Source organism: Perna viridis, chromosome 1 (assembly GCF_037379345.1).
Source record: "Perna viridis isolate PV_CMFRI_1.1 ecotype Kerala chromosome 1, ASM3737934v1, whole genome shotgun sequence".
NCBI lineage: Eukaryota > Metazoa > Mollusca > Bivalvia > Mytilida > Mytilidae > Perna > Perna viridis.
Genome location: NC_142445.1, coordinates 63,785,189 through 63,797,655, shown reverse-complemented (window position 1 = coordinate 63,797,655; position 12,467 = coordinate 63,785,189). Strand labels below are relative to the sequence as shown.

The following is a 12,467-nucleotide window of genomic DNA, read 5'->3' as shown; positions in this document are numbered from 1 at the left end:
GTATAGTGAAACCAGGCACTTTGTGAAGTCCCTTGATATCAGTTTAGATGTATATACTCAACACCAGTCTAGGTTTGGACTGGTTTTACTGTATTTGTCATTTAACTGCACATTTGAAATTCATTATGAGTTTAATATCCATCTCAACTTATTACTGTGATAAATACTTACCCTAACATCCTCAGCTGATAACTTGGACAATGGATTTCTTTTGAACTGGACATATAGAATATCTAAAACAGCATCATCTAACTTGTTCTGAAGAGTGATCACTAGACCCTCCTTTATCTCAACACCTAAAACATAGAAAAGAATGAGTGTAAAAAATTACTTCCCTTAGAAATGAAAGAAGCTTAAAAAATCATGTTTTTTTCCATTAATTTTCCTGATTTGACAAAGTCTTTGAAAAGATACATGTATCTTGGTTCACACTGTAAAAAGTTAAGAACTGGACAATGCCCATAATGGGACTAATACCCCATGCAGCCTGTTGAACCCTGTACATTTGGGAACCAATGTAGACAAACTATTCATAATGGACACAATTTTTATGAATGATAGACTATGCACTGTTGACACACAATTTGTTGCCATTTCCAAAACACCAAACTCCAAACAGCAGATATATTTTGTTGACAACACAATAATAGAATAAGACTAATTCCTGACATTATGCACATCTCCATACGGTAAAATAAGTCCATTGTGTTTTAAAACAATCCTACAAGTCCTTAAGGAGGAGGTAGAAAATAGTACAGACAGATGGACGGACATGTAGACAGGGTGAAACCTATTTACCACCCCCCCCCACCAAAAACTGCTGTCTTTAACTAAAAAATGTTTAGGAATACAACAAGAGATAGCAATATGATAAAACAATGAAGATCAGATATGATAACTGTGTACCAGATACCAATAATATCAAAATGTAAGTGGTCACTAATGTTTGATTTGGATGTTATCATAAAATCTAATGTTACTGAAACCTACCAGGTTGTTCAATACAATGAACATAGAGATCAAGACCTACCAGGTTGTTCAATACCATGAACATAGAGATCAAGACCTACCAGGTTGTTCAATACCATGAACATAGAGATCAAGACCTACCAGGTTGTTCAATACCATAGAGATCAAGACCTACCAGGTTGTTCAATACCATAGAGATCAAGACCTACCAGGTTGTTCAATACCATAGAGATCAAGACCTACCAGGTTGTTCAATACCATGAACATAGAGATCTAAACCTACCAGGTTGTTCAATACAATGAACATAGAGATCAAGACCTACCAGGTTGTTCAATACCATGAACATAGAGATCTATAGCATCCTGTGGTTTGTTGGAGGACATAATACTACTGGACGATCCAATAGATAAATTATCTGTATCCTTCTCTGGTACATTCAGCTGAAATAACAACAATATCTGAACAATGTTAATCTTACTTTAATATTGAATTGTTTGCTGATATAATAAGTTTGTCTTCAAAACTTATTCTTCTATAAGCTATAATGCAGTAAAAACTCAAATGAAGAAATCTGTTTATCATATCAACAAATCTGTTCTATTTTTTTTCATACTTCCAAATGAATTTCCTGAAGATAGAATTGATGAAGTAAGGACCACAATTGTGTCAAATCGTTGTTTTTAGATCATTAATTTACCCCTATCAAACTAACATCATTTATAGTAAGCTTTACCTGATCTTCTTTCTTCATTACTGACATCAAACTGCCTGTAGATTCTGAAAAAAATATATAAAATTAAATTTACTAGTCTTACACTAAACATGATATTAATGTTAGCAAGAGTCTGCAGTAAGCCAATAATATCCTTAAATTAAAAATGAATTTTTTGCATAAAACTACATTTATGCTTTTGTATGATATAAATTTAAGATTTGTTGCTTCTTTTCAGACTAAAAGACATCAATGGAGGAATATCAAATAGATAAACTTTAAAAGTTTTTTTGTGTAGACCCGTTTTTTAATTGTGCTTAAAATAAGGACATTACCAATAAGAATCTTTAAAATAGACTCAATCATCAGGATATCAAGTTCCCTGACTTACCAGCATTTTTTTTTAAAAGTGAAATACTAAAAATGTTCATCTAACATGTTCATTTAACATCATCTATAAGAACAAAATAAGGCACATCAATAGAGGAAGAAGAATTGGCATGATCTACCATATAGCCATGCCTTACCTCCCAAATAAATATCATGATCTACAATATAGCCATGCCTTACCTCCCAAATCAATATCATGATCTACCATATTGCCATGCCTTATCTCCCAAATCAACATCATGATCTACCATATTGCCATGCCTTACCTCCCAAATCAATATCATGATCTACCATATTGCCATGCCTTACCTCCCAAATCAATATCATGATCTACCATATAGCCATTGCCACCTCCCAAATCAATATCATGATCTACCATATAGCCATGCCTTACCTCCCAAATCAATATCATGATCTACCATACTACCATATAACCATGCCTTACTTCCCAAATCAATATCATGATCTACTATATAGCCATGCCTTACCTCCCAAATCAACATCATGATCTACCATATAGCCTTGCCTTACCTCCCAAATCAATATCATGATCTACCATATAGCCATGCCTTACCTCCCAAATCAATATCATGATCTACCATACTACCATATAACCATGCCTTACCTCCCAAATCTATATCATGATCTACCATATTGCCATGCCTTACCTCCCAAATCAATATCATGATCTACCATACTACCATATAACCATGCCTTACCTCCCAAATCAATATCATGATCTACCATATTGCCATGCCTTACCTCCCAAATCAATATCATGATCTACCATATAGCCATGCCTTACCTCCCAAATCTATATCATGATCTACCATATTGCCATGTCTTACCGCCCAAATCAATATCATGATCTACCATATAGCCATGCCTTACCTCCAAAATCAATATCTTCACCACTGTTCGTAGATATAGTAGATATCTGTCTCTGGCTCATCAGATCTTTGCCACTGATTTCTTTGAGCCTGAAAGAACCAACAAATCTTTAATTAATTTCATCTGAAAAAACATAATACATAAACTGCTACATCAAATACTTATCTTGAAATTTTTATAGTCCTTGTAATAAATGTAAAAAAACATATGTAAACATGCTACAGCAGCCAAAGACACTAACTACATTGTACATACAAACATTTTATTTGTAAAGATGATAATTCTGACCTTAGATAGAACACTGCCTGGGATGATGACTCCATTATAACAAACATATTCTTCCTGTTGATAACAGAGAATTTCTGTAGGACTGTCTTCAAAGCTGTCAGACCTGTAATGTATAAAAACCATTGTGTGAAATATTTTAATAGAATATATGTGTATATGTTGGTAAATTGTGTTGCACATAAATCTGAATTGTGTAATCATCTCCTTGTAAAAATCAAAGTGCTGTCAGCACTGGAGATTTTTTGATTCTTGAGAAAATTGTGGCAGGAACAAAATTTCGAAGATTACATGATGTTAAACAAAATTGTGATTATACACTTGCATTTTTCATATCTAATATCAAGAACGGTTTTTTCCCTAATATGTATCAACTGAATGTCAATCCATACTTCTGATCAAACTTCTCAAACAAATACAAATTTTTATCCATTTCACCTATTTCTTGAATTTTTAAAACTGTCCAAAAGTTAATTTGCATTAACATTAAAAAACTACAGTAACAGATTATTTATTATACTCAAATAATACCAATTTCAGCTTAAGAAAAACATTTCCTTGATAAAGATAAGATTTAAAAAAACTTTTATCAATTTGTATTTTCCCGCCAATTTCGCTTGGTTGAAATCACTGCTCTTCACTTCCTGTTTATTAATGGTAAACTATTAATGAAAGAATGGAGAATTTGACTGATAAATGTGTTGAATGGAATATGCTTACCACATTTTATGCTTCCTAATACATTACTGCAAGAACTAAGTTTCCTAAATGCAAATTTATTACTTAATATCTTTTCAAGGCAGGTCAAATCATTGGTAAGAGGTCTTGGTCAATAAACTGCATGTACATATTATTGGTAAGAGGTCTTGGTCAATAAACTGAAGGCACAAATCAATGGTAAGAAGTCTTGGCCATTAAACTGATGGCACAAAGCATTAGTAAGAGGTCTTGGTCAATAAACTGCAGGTATAAATTATTGGTAAGAGGTCTTGGTCAATAAACTGAAGGTACAAACCTATATCAGTGGTAAGAGTTCTTGGTCCAGATACTGTTTTTAGTCTAGAATGCAGGAAGAAAGTTTTAGAGAAGACACAGTCACAATCAAAGTGTCCCCCATCCCACTTTAGACTGTCATAAAGGTACTGCTGGTCTAAAGAGGCTTCTTCTTCCTCCTCTGATCCATCTTCTGATCCTATAATACATGCACTAGTATGACATATGAATTAATTTATTTTGGTGTTAAATCAGTTATATAACATTGCACAAAACATAGTAGTTATACTTAAGTTTCATCGGTATACTTAAAAAAGCAATAAACAAACATTTGAGAAAGACAAAGTTCATACTATCAATTTTTTTTCTTATGGGAAAAAAACTTACATTTTTTCTTAAACATTTTGATAGTATATCATCCATTTGTAGACCACAACATTTTATAGTGTTCTGTTTGATCATTTCAGGACCTCGAAATAAATAAATTGAGAATTTTTCTATATTGTATTTTATCCATAACAGATCCGCTAAAAATTAGATGAAATATATCACAATTCACAAATGTATTAGTAATAGAACTGTAAAAAGAGTCTCCATGCTTTCTTCATACCTTTGTTCATATTAGGTACACCTTTTGGGTTATAGCTTCCAACAGCCCACTTGACATCCTCATCAGCCTCAGGTACCAGTAGATTTTTACACACCCTGGTATCATACAAATCATTCAGCAATAGTAACTGATTCACTTTACAGCACAGTTTATCTACACTCTCCTTAACATGGGTCACTAAACTTCTCTGTTCCAGCATGTCTTCTGTATCCTCCTGGCCTGTCTCCCTGTAATCAAGAGAAAGCCACATCCATTATTAGTAAAACTACAAGGACAGGAAAAAGAAATGACATCTAGTAGCTATGTTTAAATAATTTGTGCAACCTTGACCTCAGACCTATGTTCTCAAAAAGCATTTGGATAGTAGGTTTTCTTTAAGCTTAATCATTAAGTACAAAGTTTAGTCAACATCCAAAGAAGAGTGCTGATAGAAACAATGGTGTTGTGGATAAAAAGACAGATGGTAGCTTTATCCCACTGAAGCCTCTATAACAAGCAATAATAACTTAGTAATGATATTTGATTTCGGTTCTTTACCTAATGCAGGTAAATAAATCACTTAACTTAATGGATAGGTGTACAAACGTTTTAAAGAAATAGTGTAAATGGGTAATGGTAAAACAAGATAACTACATAAAATCTAAAAAGTCAAAATATTCTTCACAAATTCTTATCATTGTACAAGTTAAATAAAAACAAATTTCCAAACTTTAATAAATTAATTTGAGATAAATACTGTAATCTGATTGGATAAAATAATTTTGTTATATCTCAATGGATAAAAAAAATATTGACATGCCCCTATTCAGTTAAATTCATAGCTACTTCTTTAATGTTTAAAGTTAAAAATATATTTTAAAATTAATTTATAAGAATTGGGTATGATAAAAATTTTGTCTATTGAAAAATAAGATAAATTTTCCATGTGCGTATTTTGTTTATTGCACTTCGCGCAATAAACAATATGCACATAGAAAATTCATGTTATTTTTCAATAGACAAAATTTTTATCATAGCCAAATCTTAAATAGTTAAGAAACAAATTCTGAAGTGTTTGTTCAATACTTGCAATAAAAACTTAAAAACAAAAAAAAAATTCTGAACTAATGCAAAATTGTACATTGTAAATAGCCTAGGCCACAATTGTTATGATTAAATGAAGTACAGCCAATAAACAGCAATTGACTATACCAACCTTAAATGGAAGTAGACATCAACACCTTGCTCTTTAACCTTTGACTTTGAGATGACCTTCATAATTAACCAGAACCTAGGTATTGGTTGCTGGACAGATCCACTCAGATCATTAAATCCTGTCTCATCTTCCTCACTATCACTAGTCCCTCCTTCATAACCTATATATATTATCAAAATGAAACATTAACATAAGAATCATTGTAACATTTTTTGCTTACTCAAAAGTCATGGCTTCCTCAATACATGTACTTTTTTACAGATTCTATTAATGAAATTCATGAATTCAAAAAAATTGACTGAAAATGTTAAAACCCTGATCTTCCAATCTTTCCGATAATAGTAAACGATGTATTCCTCTATTTTTAGGCTATAAAAGATAAGTATATTCCTGCATCATGTGACCAGAACAAAGTATCTAACCAAATGAAAGGCATAAAGCTGTTTGCTTATGGTAGGTCTTGTGCCATGTACTCTTACCCAAATGAAGCAAAGTAAAACACATTCTAATTTTGTATAAGTAATATATGTTACCTGCTTCAGTAAGGCTAGCCCTAGATGCTCCCCAGGATGGTGTATGGTCTATAGTTGAAGTTTTACTCCTCGGTGTACCCTGTCCTGATGGGGCAGAAAAGTGACGAGGACGACCAGGAAGTGACATCAGAGGTACAGACGTCAACACAGGAAGTGGTGCTTTTGATGTATTTTCACCTACTTCTGTGGCCTTAGGACTTGTGGTCATTAGGAGACCTGCACAACTAGAAGATTTCTTCAGACCTTGTACTTCAATTTCTCCAGCACTAGAACTCCTGATGTCACCAGATTTGGCACACCTCATTTTACTAACACCTTCTAGTTTTTGATAGAAGTCTGTATACTCCTCTAAAACAGAACTATCCCCACTTTTGTTTCTCTCTTTCTCCTTCTCCTTCTCCTTCTCCCCTTTGGCTGATGCCACAAATTTATCTCCTGAAAGAGTTGGAGATCTACCATCTTTGAACACAGGAGAAATTGGAGACTGCATCTTCCTTTCTTTGGTAGCCATGAGTGTTGGTGAGACAAATGTAACAAAAGTCTGACTTTCCTGTGAACTGGATGGTAAAATATCTCCTGAAGCTGGAGTATTTTCTCTACTGAGCTCCACAAGAGCTGAAGTCAAAGCCTCTGATAATGTAGCCACTGATTTATTGGTAACAATAAAGTAGAATTCCTCTTCTTTGATCAGCTTGTATTTATGCAGATTAATTCTTTCCAGTTCCTTTGAAAAGAAAAGAAATTACATATTTTCAGGAGTAATCATGTGACAAAAAATACAGAATCAAATACAAGTATCAGTAATTATCAGTGAAAATGTTTACATGTTATTTTTCATGTTGTCATATAAGGTTCCCGATACAGTTATTGCATCAATGTCTTTGAATATCTAATTGGTAATAAGTTCTTGTCTATCAATATATATTTTATCCTGAAGGTAATCACAGTTAAATAAAGTCCATGTCAATCTTTTGACACAACTTATCTGCCCTTGAGATGCATTGCAACGAAATTTTCACTCATTTACAAACATAATATGGAAAATCCTTGATTCTGATGGTATGAATAGTCAAATTACACTGTCAAAGTGGTGGATTATTTTATGCTATGTTTCACAAACTGCCTGTTTCTTATAGAGACTGACACTTAAGACAGTTATTAATCACACAACTTGCAACCCTTGACCTATGTTAAAGGCCACATATTTTGATGTTACAAATAGTCAAATTACAATGTCAAATTGGTGGGTTATTTTATTCTACGTTTCTTTCACCCACTGCCTGTTTCTTATAAAGACAGACACTAAAGGCAGTAAAACATTAACCTATGTTGCAGTCTTGTAGTTTTCATCAGATTCTTGAATCAAATAAATTTCCCTAATAACCACTTTTTTGTGTATTGTAGATATGATGCCAGTTTTTGGAAGTGTTTCTGTGAAAAATACCTCTTGAAATCTTGGCAAGCTTTTCTCCACACCATAAACAAAATGTAGGGGTATAGTTTCAAACGAACAGTTTGGTTTGCCAATCTCTGCTGACTGTTTAATGTGTTGAGTAACATACTGTAATGTATCGGATTGGATAGACTTCTGTAGGTTCAAGTGTCTAAGAGAGGAGGCTATCTCATCCCTCAGTAACCATTCTAACTGTAAAACAAAGTAGGTACAACTTCAAAACTACAAGAAAGTAGCATGCAAAAATGGTGAACCACAGACTAATAAACAAATTACATATTCAGAAGCTATTAGACAGGGTTTCTGGTTCCTTTTTTTTTTTAGAACAAAAAATATTGCACAGAGGTTGAATTTTTTTGACAAATTTGTGTTGTTTTTTTTTTTAAATATGATGGCACTTAACATAACATAAACAGCTAAGTACCTAGATATAAAAGACAGAAACCAATCCATTAAGCCATTGCCACTAGTCTCTGGTGTATTTCTAAGTTGAACAATCAATCCATAGTATTTTCACTTTTGATTCTTATTTCTGTTCTTTTCTTTGACTTTGTCTTATAGTATTACCAAATGTTGACAATTTTAACTGGTTTCATTTGACTTCAAACATGATAGAAATGTATTGTAGAAACATGAATTGATGTAAAATATGATACATCCAAGAACAGAAGAGAACTCAGAAATAAAAGCATGACTTACCTCCTCCTTACACTTGGAGATAGCTAGATGTTGTTGTTTTGGCAAATGTTTAATAGGATCAGAAGGCGTTATTGTTCTGTTGAGGAAAAAAAAATATTAGGAAAACAGCAAGTCCTAAACCAAACAAATCTGTATATACTATTGAATAAAAAGTCTAGCAAGTTAAAGTCACAATTAGAAATTAAGAATTTCTATATTCCTTATATCTATAATGAAAATGTTCCACCTTAGTACATGTAGTGGGTATACTCTAAATGATTTGTTATATTTTATTTGTTATAACTCACAAAATTTTTAAACCTGTGACATATGCTGTGTAGCATCTGCAAGTAGCTATTGTTTTGGGTTTCTAGCACCGACCTATTTGCAGAGATAGTACCAATAGTATGTAATAGACCACATGGAACCTAGAAAGACTATTGCCTTGGATCCCTAGTACATACCCAAAGTCTGCAGAACTTGTAGTATCTACATGTAATAGTCCTTCCCTTGGTGACTCAGGGGGACTGCTACCAGTGCTTGTGTTTGATAGCATTCTCATATAGGTTCTCTTTGGCTCCTCAGCTTCATCAGTTGCCATGGTAACACAATTAATGTCAAAGGTTATCTTGAAATCATCTAGAGTCACTTCCATGTCAATATTTATTTTACTTAAAATTTCATCTGTAATGGAAAATTGAATTTGCACTAGCAGTTTAGTTGTTAACATAAGAAAGCAATCATATCAAAATTGTCCAGTTCCATAACAATATAGTTTTCCTATTTCCTCCATTTTTTATTATTAAAAATGATAGATACAGCAGCATAAATTTAAAACCAAGAAGGATGAACATTTAGCATTTTTATCAGCAATAAATTGCTCTCTTTTAAACCAAAACATACCAAAAATCTTATTAGAGAGAGTTGAATAAATGTTTGGAAACCTTCAGATCATATGACTATGTGGTTAAGTCAAAATATCCATTCATGTACAGTGTCATTCTCCACACCTATCTTTGTCTGTGTAACTACCCAGACAAGCGATCAGACTCTTCTTATCTATGTACTAACTCAGACAAGGGTTCAATCCCTGTACATTGACATTCTCCATGTCTTGTTCTCATTGATGTACTTACACAGAGAAGGGATCAATCCCTGTACAGTGACATTCTCCATGTCCTGTTCTTATTTATGTACTTACCGAGACAAGGGATCAATCCCTGTACAGTGACATTCTCCGTGTCTTGTCCTCATTGATGTACTTACCCAGACAAGGGATCAATCCCTGTACAGTGACATTCACCATGTCTTGTCCTCATTGATGTACTTATCCAGACAAGGGATCAATCCCTGTACTGTGACATTCTCCTTGTCTTGTCCTCATTGATGTACTTACCTAGACTAGGGGTCAATCCATGTAGTGTGACATTCTCTGTGTCTTGACCTCATTTAGGTATTTACCAAGACAAGGGATCAATCCCTATACAGTGACATTCTCCAAGTCTTGTCCTTATTTATGTACTTACCCAGACAAGGGATCAACCCCTGTAAAATAACATACTCCATGTCTTGTCCTCATTTATGTACTTACCAAGACAATGGATCAATCCCTGTACAGTGAACTTTTCCATGTCCTGTCCTTATTTATGTACTTACCCAGACAAGGGATCAATCCCTGTACAGTGAACTTTTCCATGTCCTGTTCTTATTTATGTACTTACCAAGACAAGAGATCAATCCCTGTACGGTGAACTTTTCCATGTCCTGTCCTTATTTATGTACTTACCCAGACAAGGGATCAATCACTGTATAGTGACATTCTCCATGTCCTGTTCCTATTTATGTACTTACCAAGACAAGAGATCAATCCCTGTACGGTGAACTTTTCCATGTCCTGTCCTTATTTATGTACTTACCAAGACAAGAGATCAATCCCTGTACGGTGAACTTTTCCATGTCCTGTCCTTATTTATGTACTTACCCAGACAAGGGATCAATCCTTGTACAGTGACATTCTCCATGTCCTGTCTATGTGTAACACTACTGGTAAAGAAGACAAATAGAGGGATATTTTCTGACTCTTTTTCATCCTCCATGATATCCTCCTCTGTATAGGAATCCTCAGAGTCCAGCTGGGATGCTGTGGATAGGATTTCCTGGTCAATATTTTTCTTCTCAATTATAACCATGTCATCATCATCAAAATAGGTCAAGTCCTCATAGTCTTGTTGGCTGATATCTGTAACACAGTTCATATTAATAATGGATGAACTTAAAGAAATACTGAGAGCAAACTCACAAATAGAATACTGTAAATGTACTAATTGCTATTTTCGCAGCAGACAGACCACGAAAAATGTTACCTGTGAAACTGCTTTTAAACAGTATGTAACACTAATCATTGTTTTGAAACCGCAAAATTGATACATGGGAATAAGTTCATTTGACAGAATCCGCGAAAATAAGCAACCACGAAAATTAATACTTGAACAGTACTCCCTGCTTCAAAAAGACTTTAATGGTTAAAAAACCCTCAGTTCAATCGTCACCTTTTGTAATCTTCCAATAGTAATTATGTTCCTTCATGCACATATGATGCACAATCCTCCAATAATATCTCATCAAAATACCTTGAGCCTTTTTGGCATTTCAGAAAAAATGTGTTTACAAAGTTTTAAGATGTAAAATCCTTAAATTGGATTATCTCCCTTTGAAGTTCTCTAACAGCAATGACATTTCCTCATGTACATCCACATATTATGCCCACTTGTCCATGATGCCAATTTGGCAAAAAAAGTTACATCAGTTGAAGGAGACTTGATAATTTCCTAAAGGATATAAAGTGTGGATTGAATAGCTTACTGCTATCACTAAACATACTTATGTGCAGTGTTCTAGGATTTTTCAGAAATTAAGGTTTCCTCGGGAAAAATCCATATAAAATCAACTTTCCAACAGTCAATGACTGTTTTCCTAACAAAACAAATCCTTACAGCATATGAAGTTTTCAACTTGCCACAGGAAAGTGTAACTAAGTACCTAACTTTCCTGACCCAAATTTCACTTGCCCAGGGTAACAGGAAATAGGAGTCCTAGAACACTGATGTGTCATCAAAAGGTGCAGTGATTAATTTTACAAAAAAAGTATCAAAGTAAAAAAATTATTCTTACTATTATTTTTAATAACAATAGGAAACATGCAATAGAAATTTATATAACTGCACATGAATCAAGAAACTACAAACCTAGAATGCCTCCTGTGGTATCTGACTGGTTTCTGTCATCTGTATCTTCTCCCTTAATTAAAAAAAAAATTAAATCTTTCTTCTCAGGCAAATGAGATTATAAATTTTTATTGCTTAAAAATAAGTGATAGGGGTGCTCTTTATGTTATACATAAAACAGTCAAAGGGAAGAGATTATTTTTTATTTTATTGTAAAGGTTCAAAAGAACAAAAGAAGATTGAAACTTTGTATATACAGGCTTCCTTTTGTTGTGAAATTCTTCTACTAATAACTTAAGCAAGAAACAAATCAGTGACACAACAATAGCCCATTGATTTCTATTAATCTAAAGTACTGCTATAGTAAAATGAAAATAATAAAACATATTAAATGTCTTTGTTCTATATTTTATCTTTACTCCATCGAGAATTAAAGAATGAAAGCACAGGTGTGATACAGAAACAAACATATGTACACACAGAAAGATAAACAACCAATATTTTTCAGTCCCCACATAGCTTGGGGGAAAACA

The 12,467-nt window shown here is 33.5% G+C and overlaps 1 protein-coding gene across 2 annotated transcripts in view; it reads right to left on the bottom strand.

Moving 5' to 3' along the window:
* The window catches only part of LOC148629811 (KICSTOR complex protein SZT2-like), an 84,895-nt gene that overhangs the window by 17,712 nt on the left and 54,716 nt on the right, over nt 1-12,467 (bottom strand). For both annotated transcript variants that reach the window (XM_088557570.1, XM_088557579.1), the window contains exons 26-39: nt 11,956-12,007; nt 10,692-10,949; nt 9,175-9,394; nt 8,732-8,807; nt 8,024-8,224; nt 6,580-7,303; nt 6,047-6,206; nt 4,852-5,078; nt 4,264-4,440; nt 3,252-3,354; nt 2,964-3,052; nt 1,704-1,747; nt 1,293-1,410; nt 172-296 (exon numbers count right to left, since the gene is read on the bottom strand). In XM_088557570.1, the coding sequence (XP_088413696.1) occupies nt 172-296; nt 1,293-1,410; nt 1,704-1,747; nt 2,964-3,052; nt 3,252-3,354; nt 4,264-4,440; nt 4,852-5,078; nt 6,047-6,206; nt 6,580-7,303; nt 8,024-8,224; nt 8,732-8,807; nt 9,175-9,394; nt 10,692-10,949; nt 11,956-12,007 (2,574 nt within the window). The remainder of the gene's footprint in view (nt 1-171; nt 297-1,292; nt 1,411-1,703; nt 1,748-2,963; nt 3,053-3,251; nt 3,355-4,263; nt 4,441-4,851; nt 5,079-6,046; nt 6,207-6,579; nt 7,304-8,023; nt 8,225-8,731; nt 8,808-9,174; nt 9,395-10,691; nt 10,950-11,955; nt 12,008-12,467) is intronic.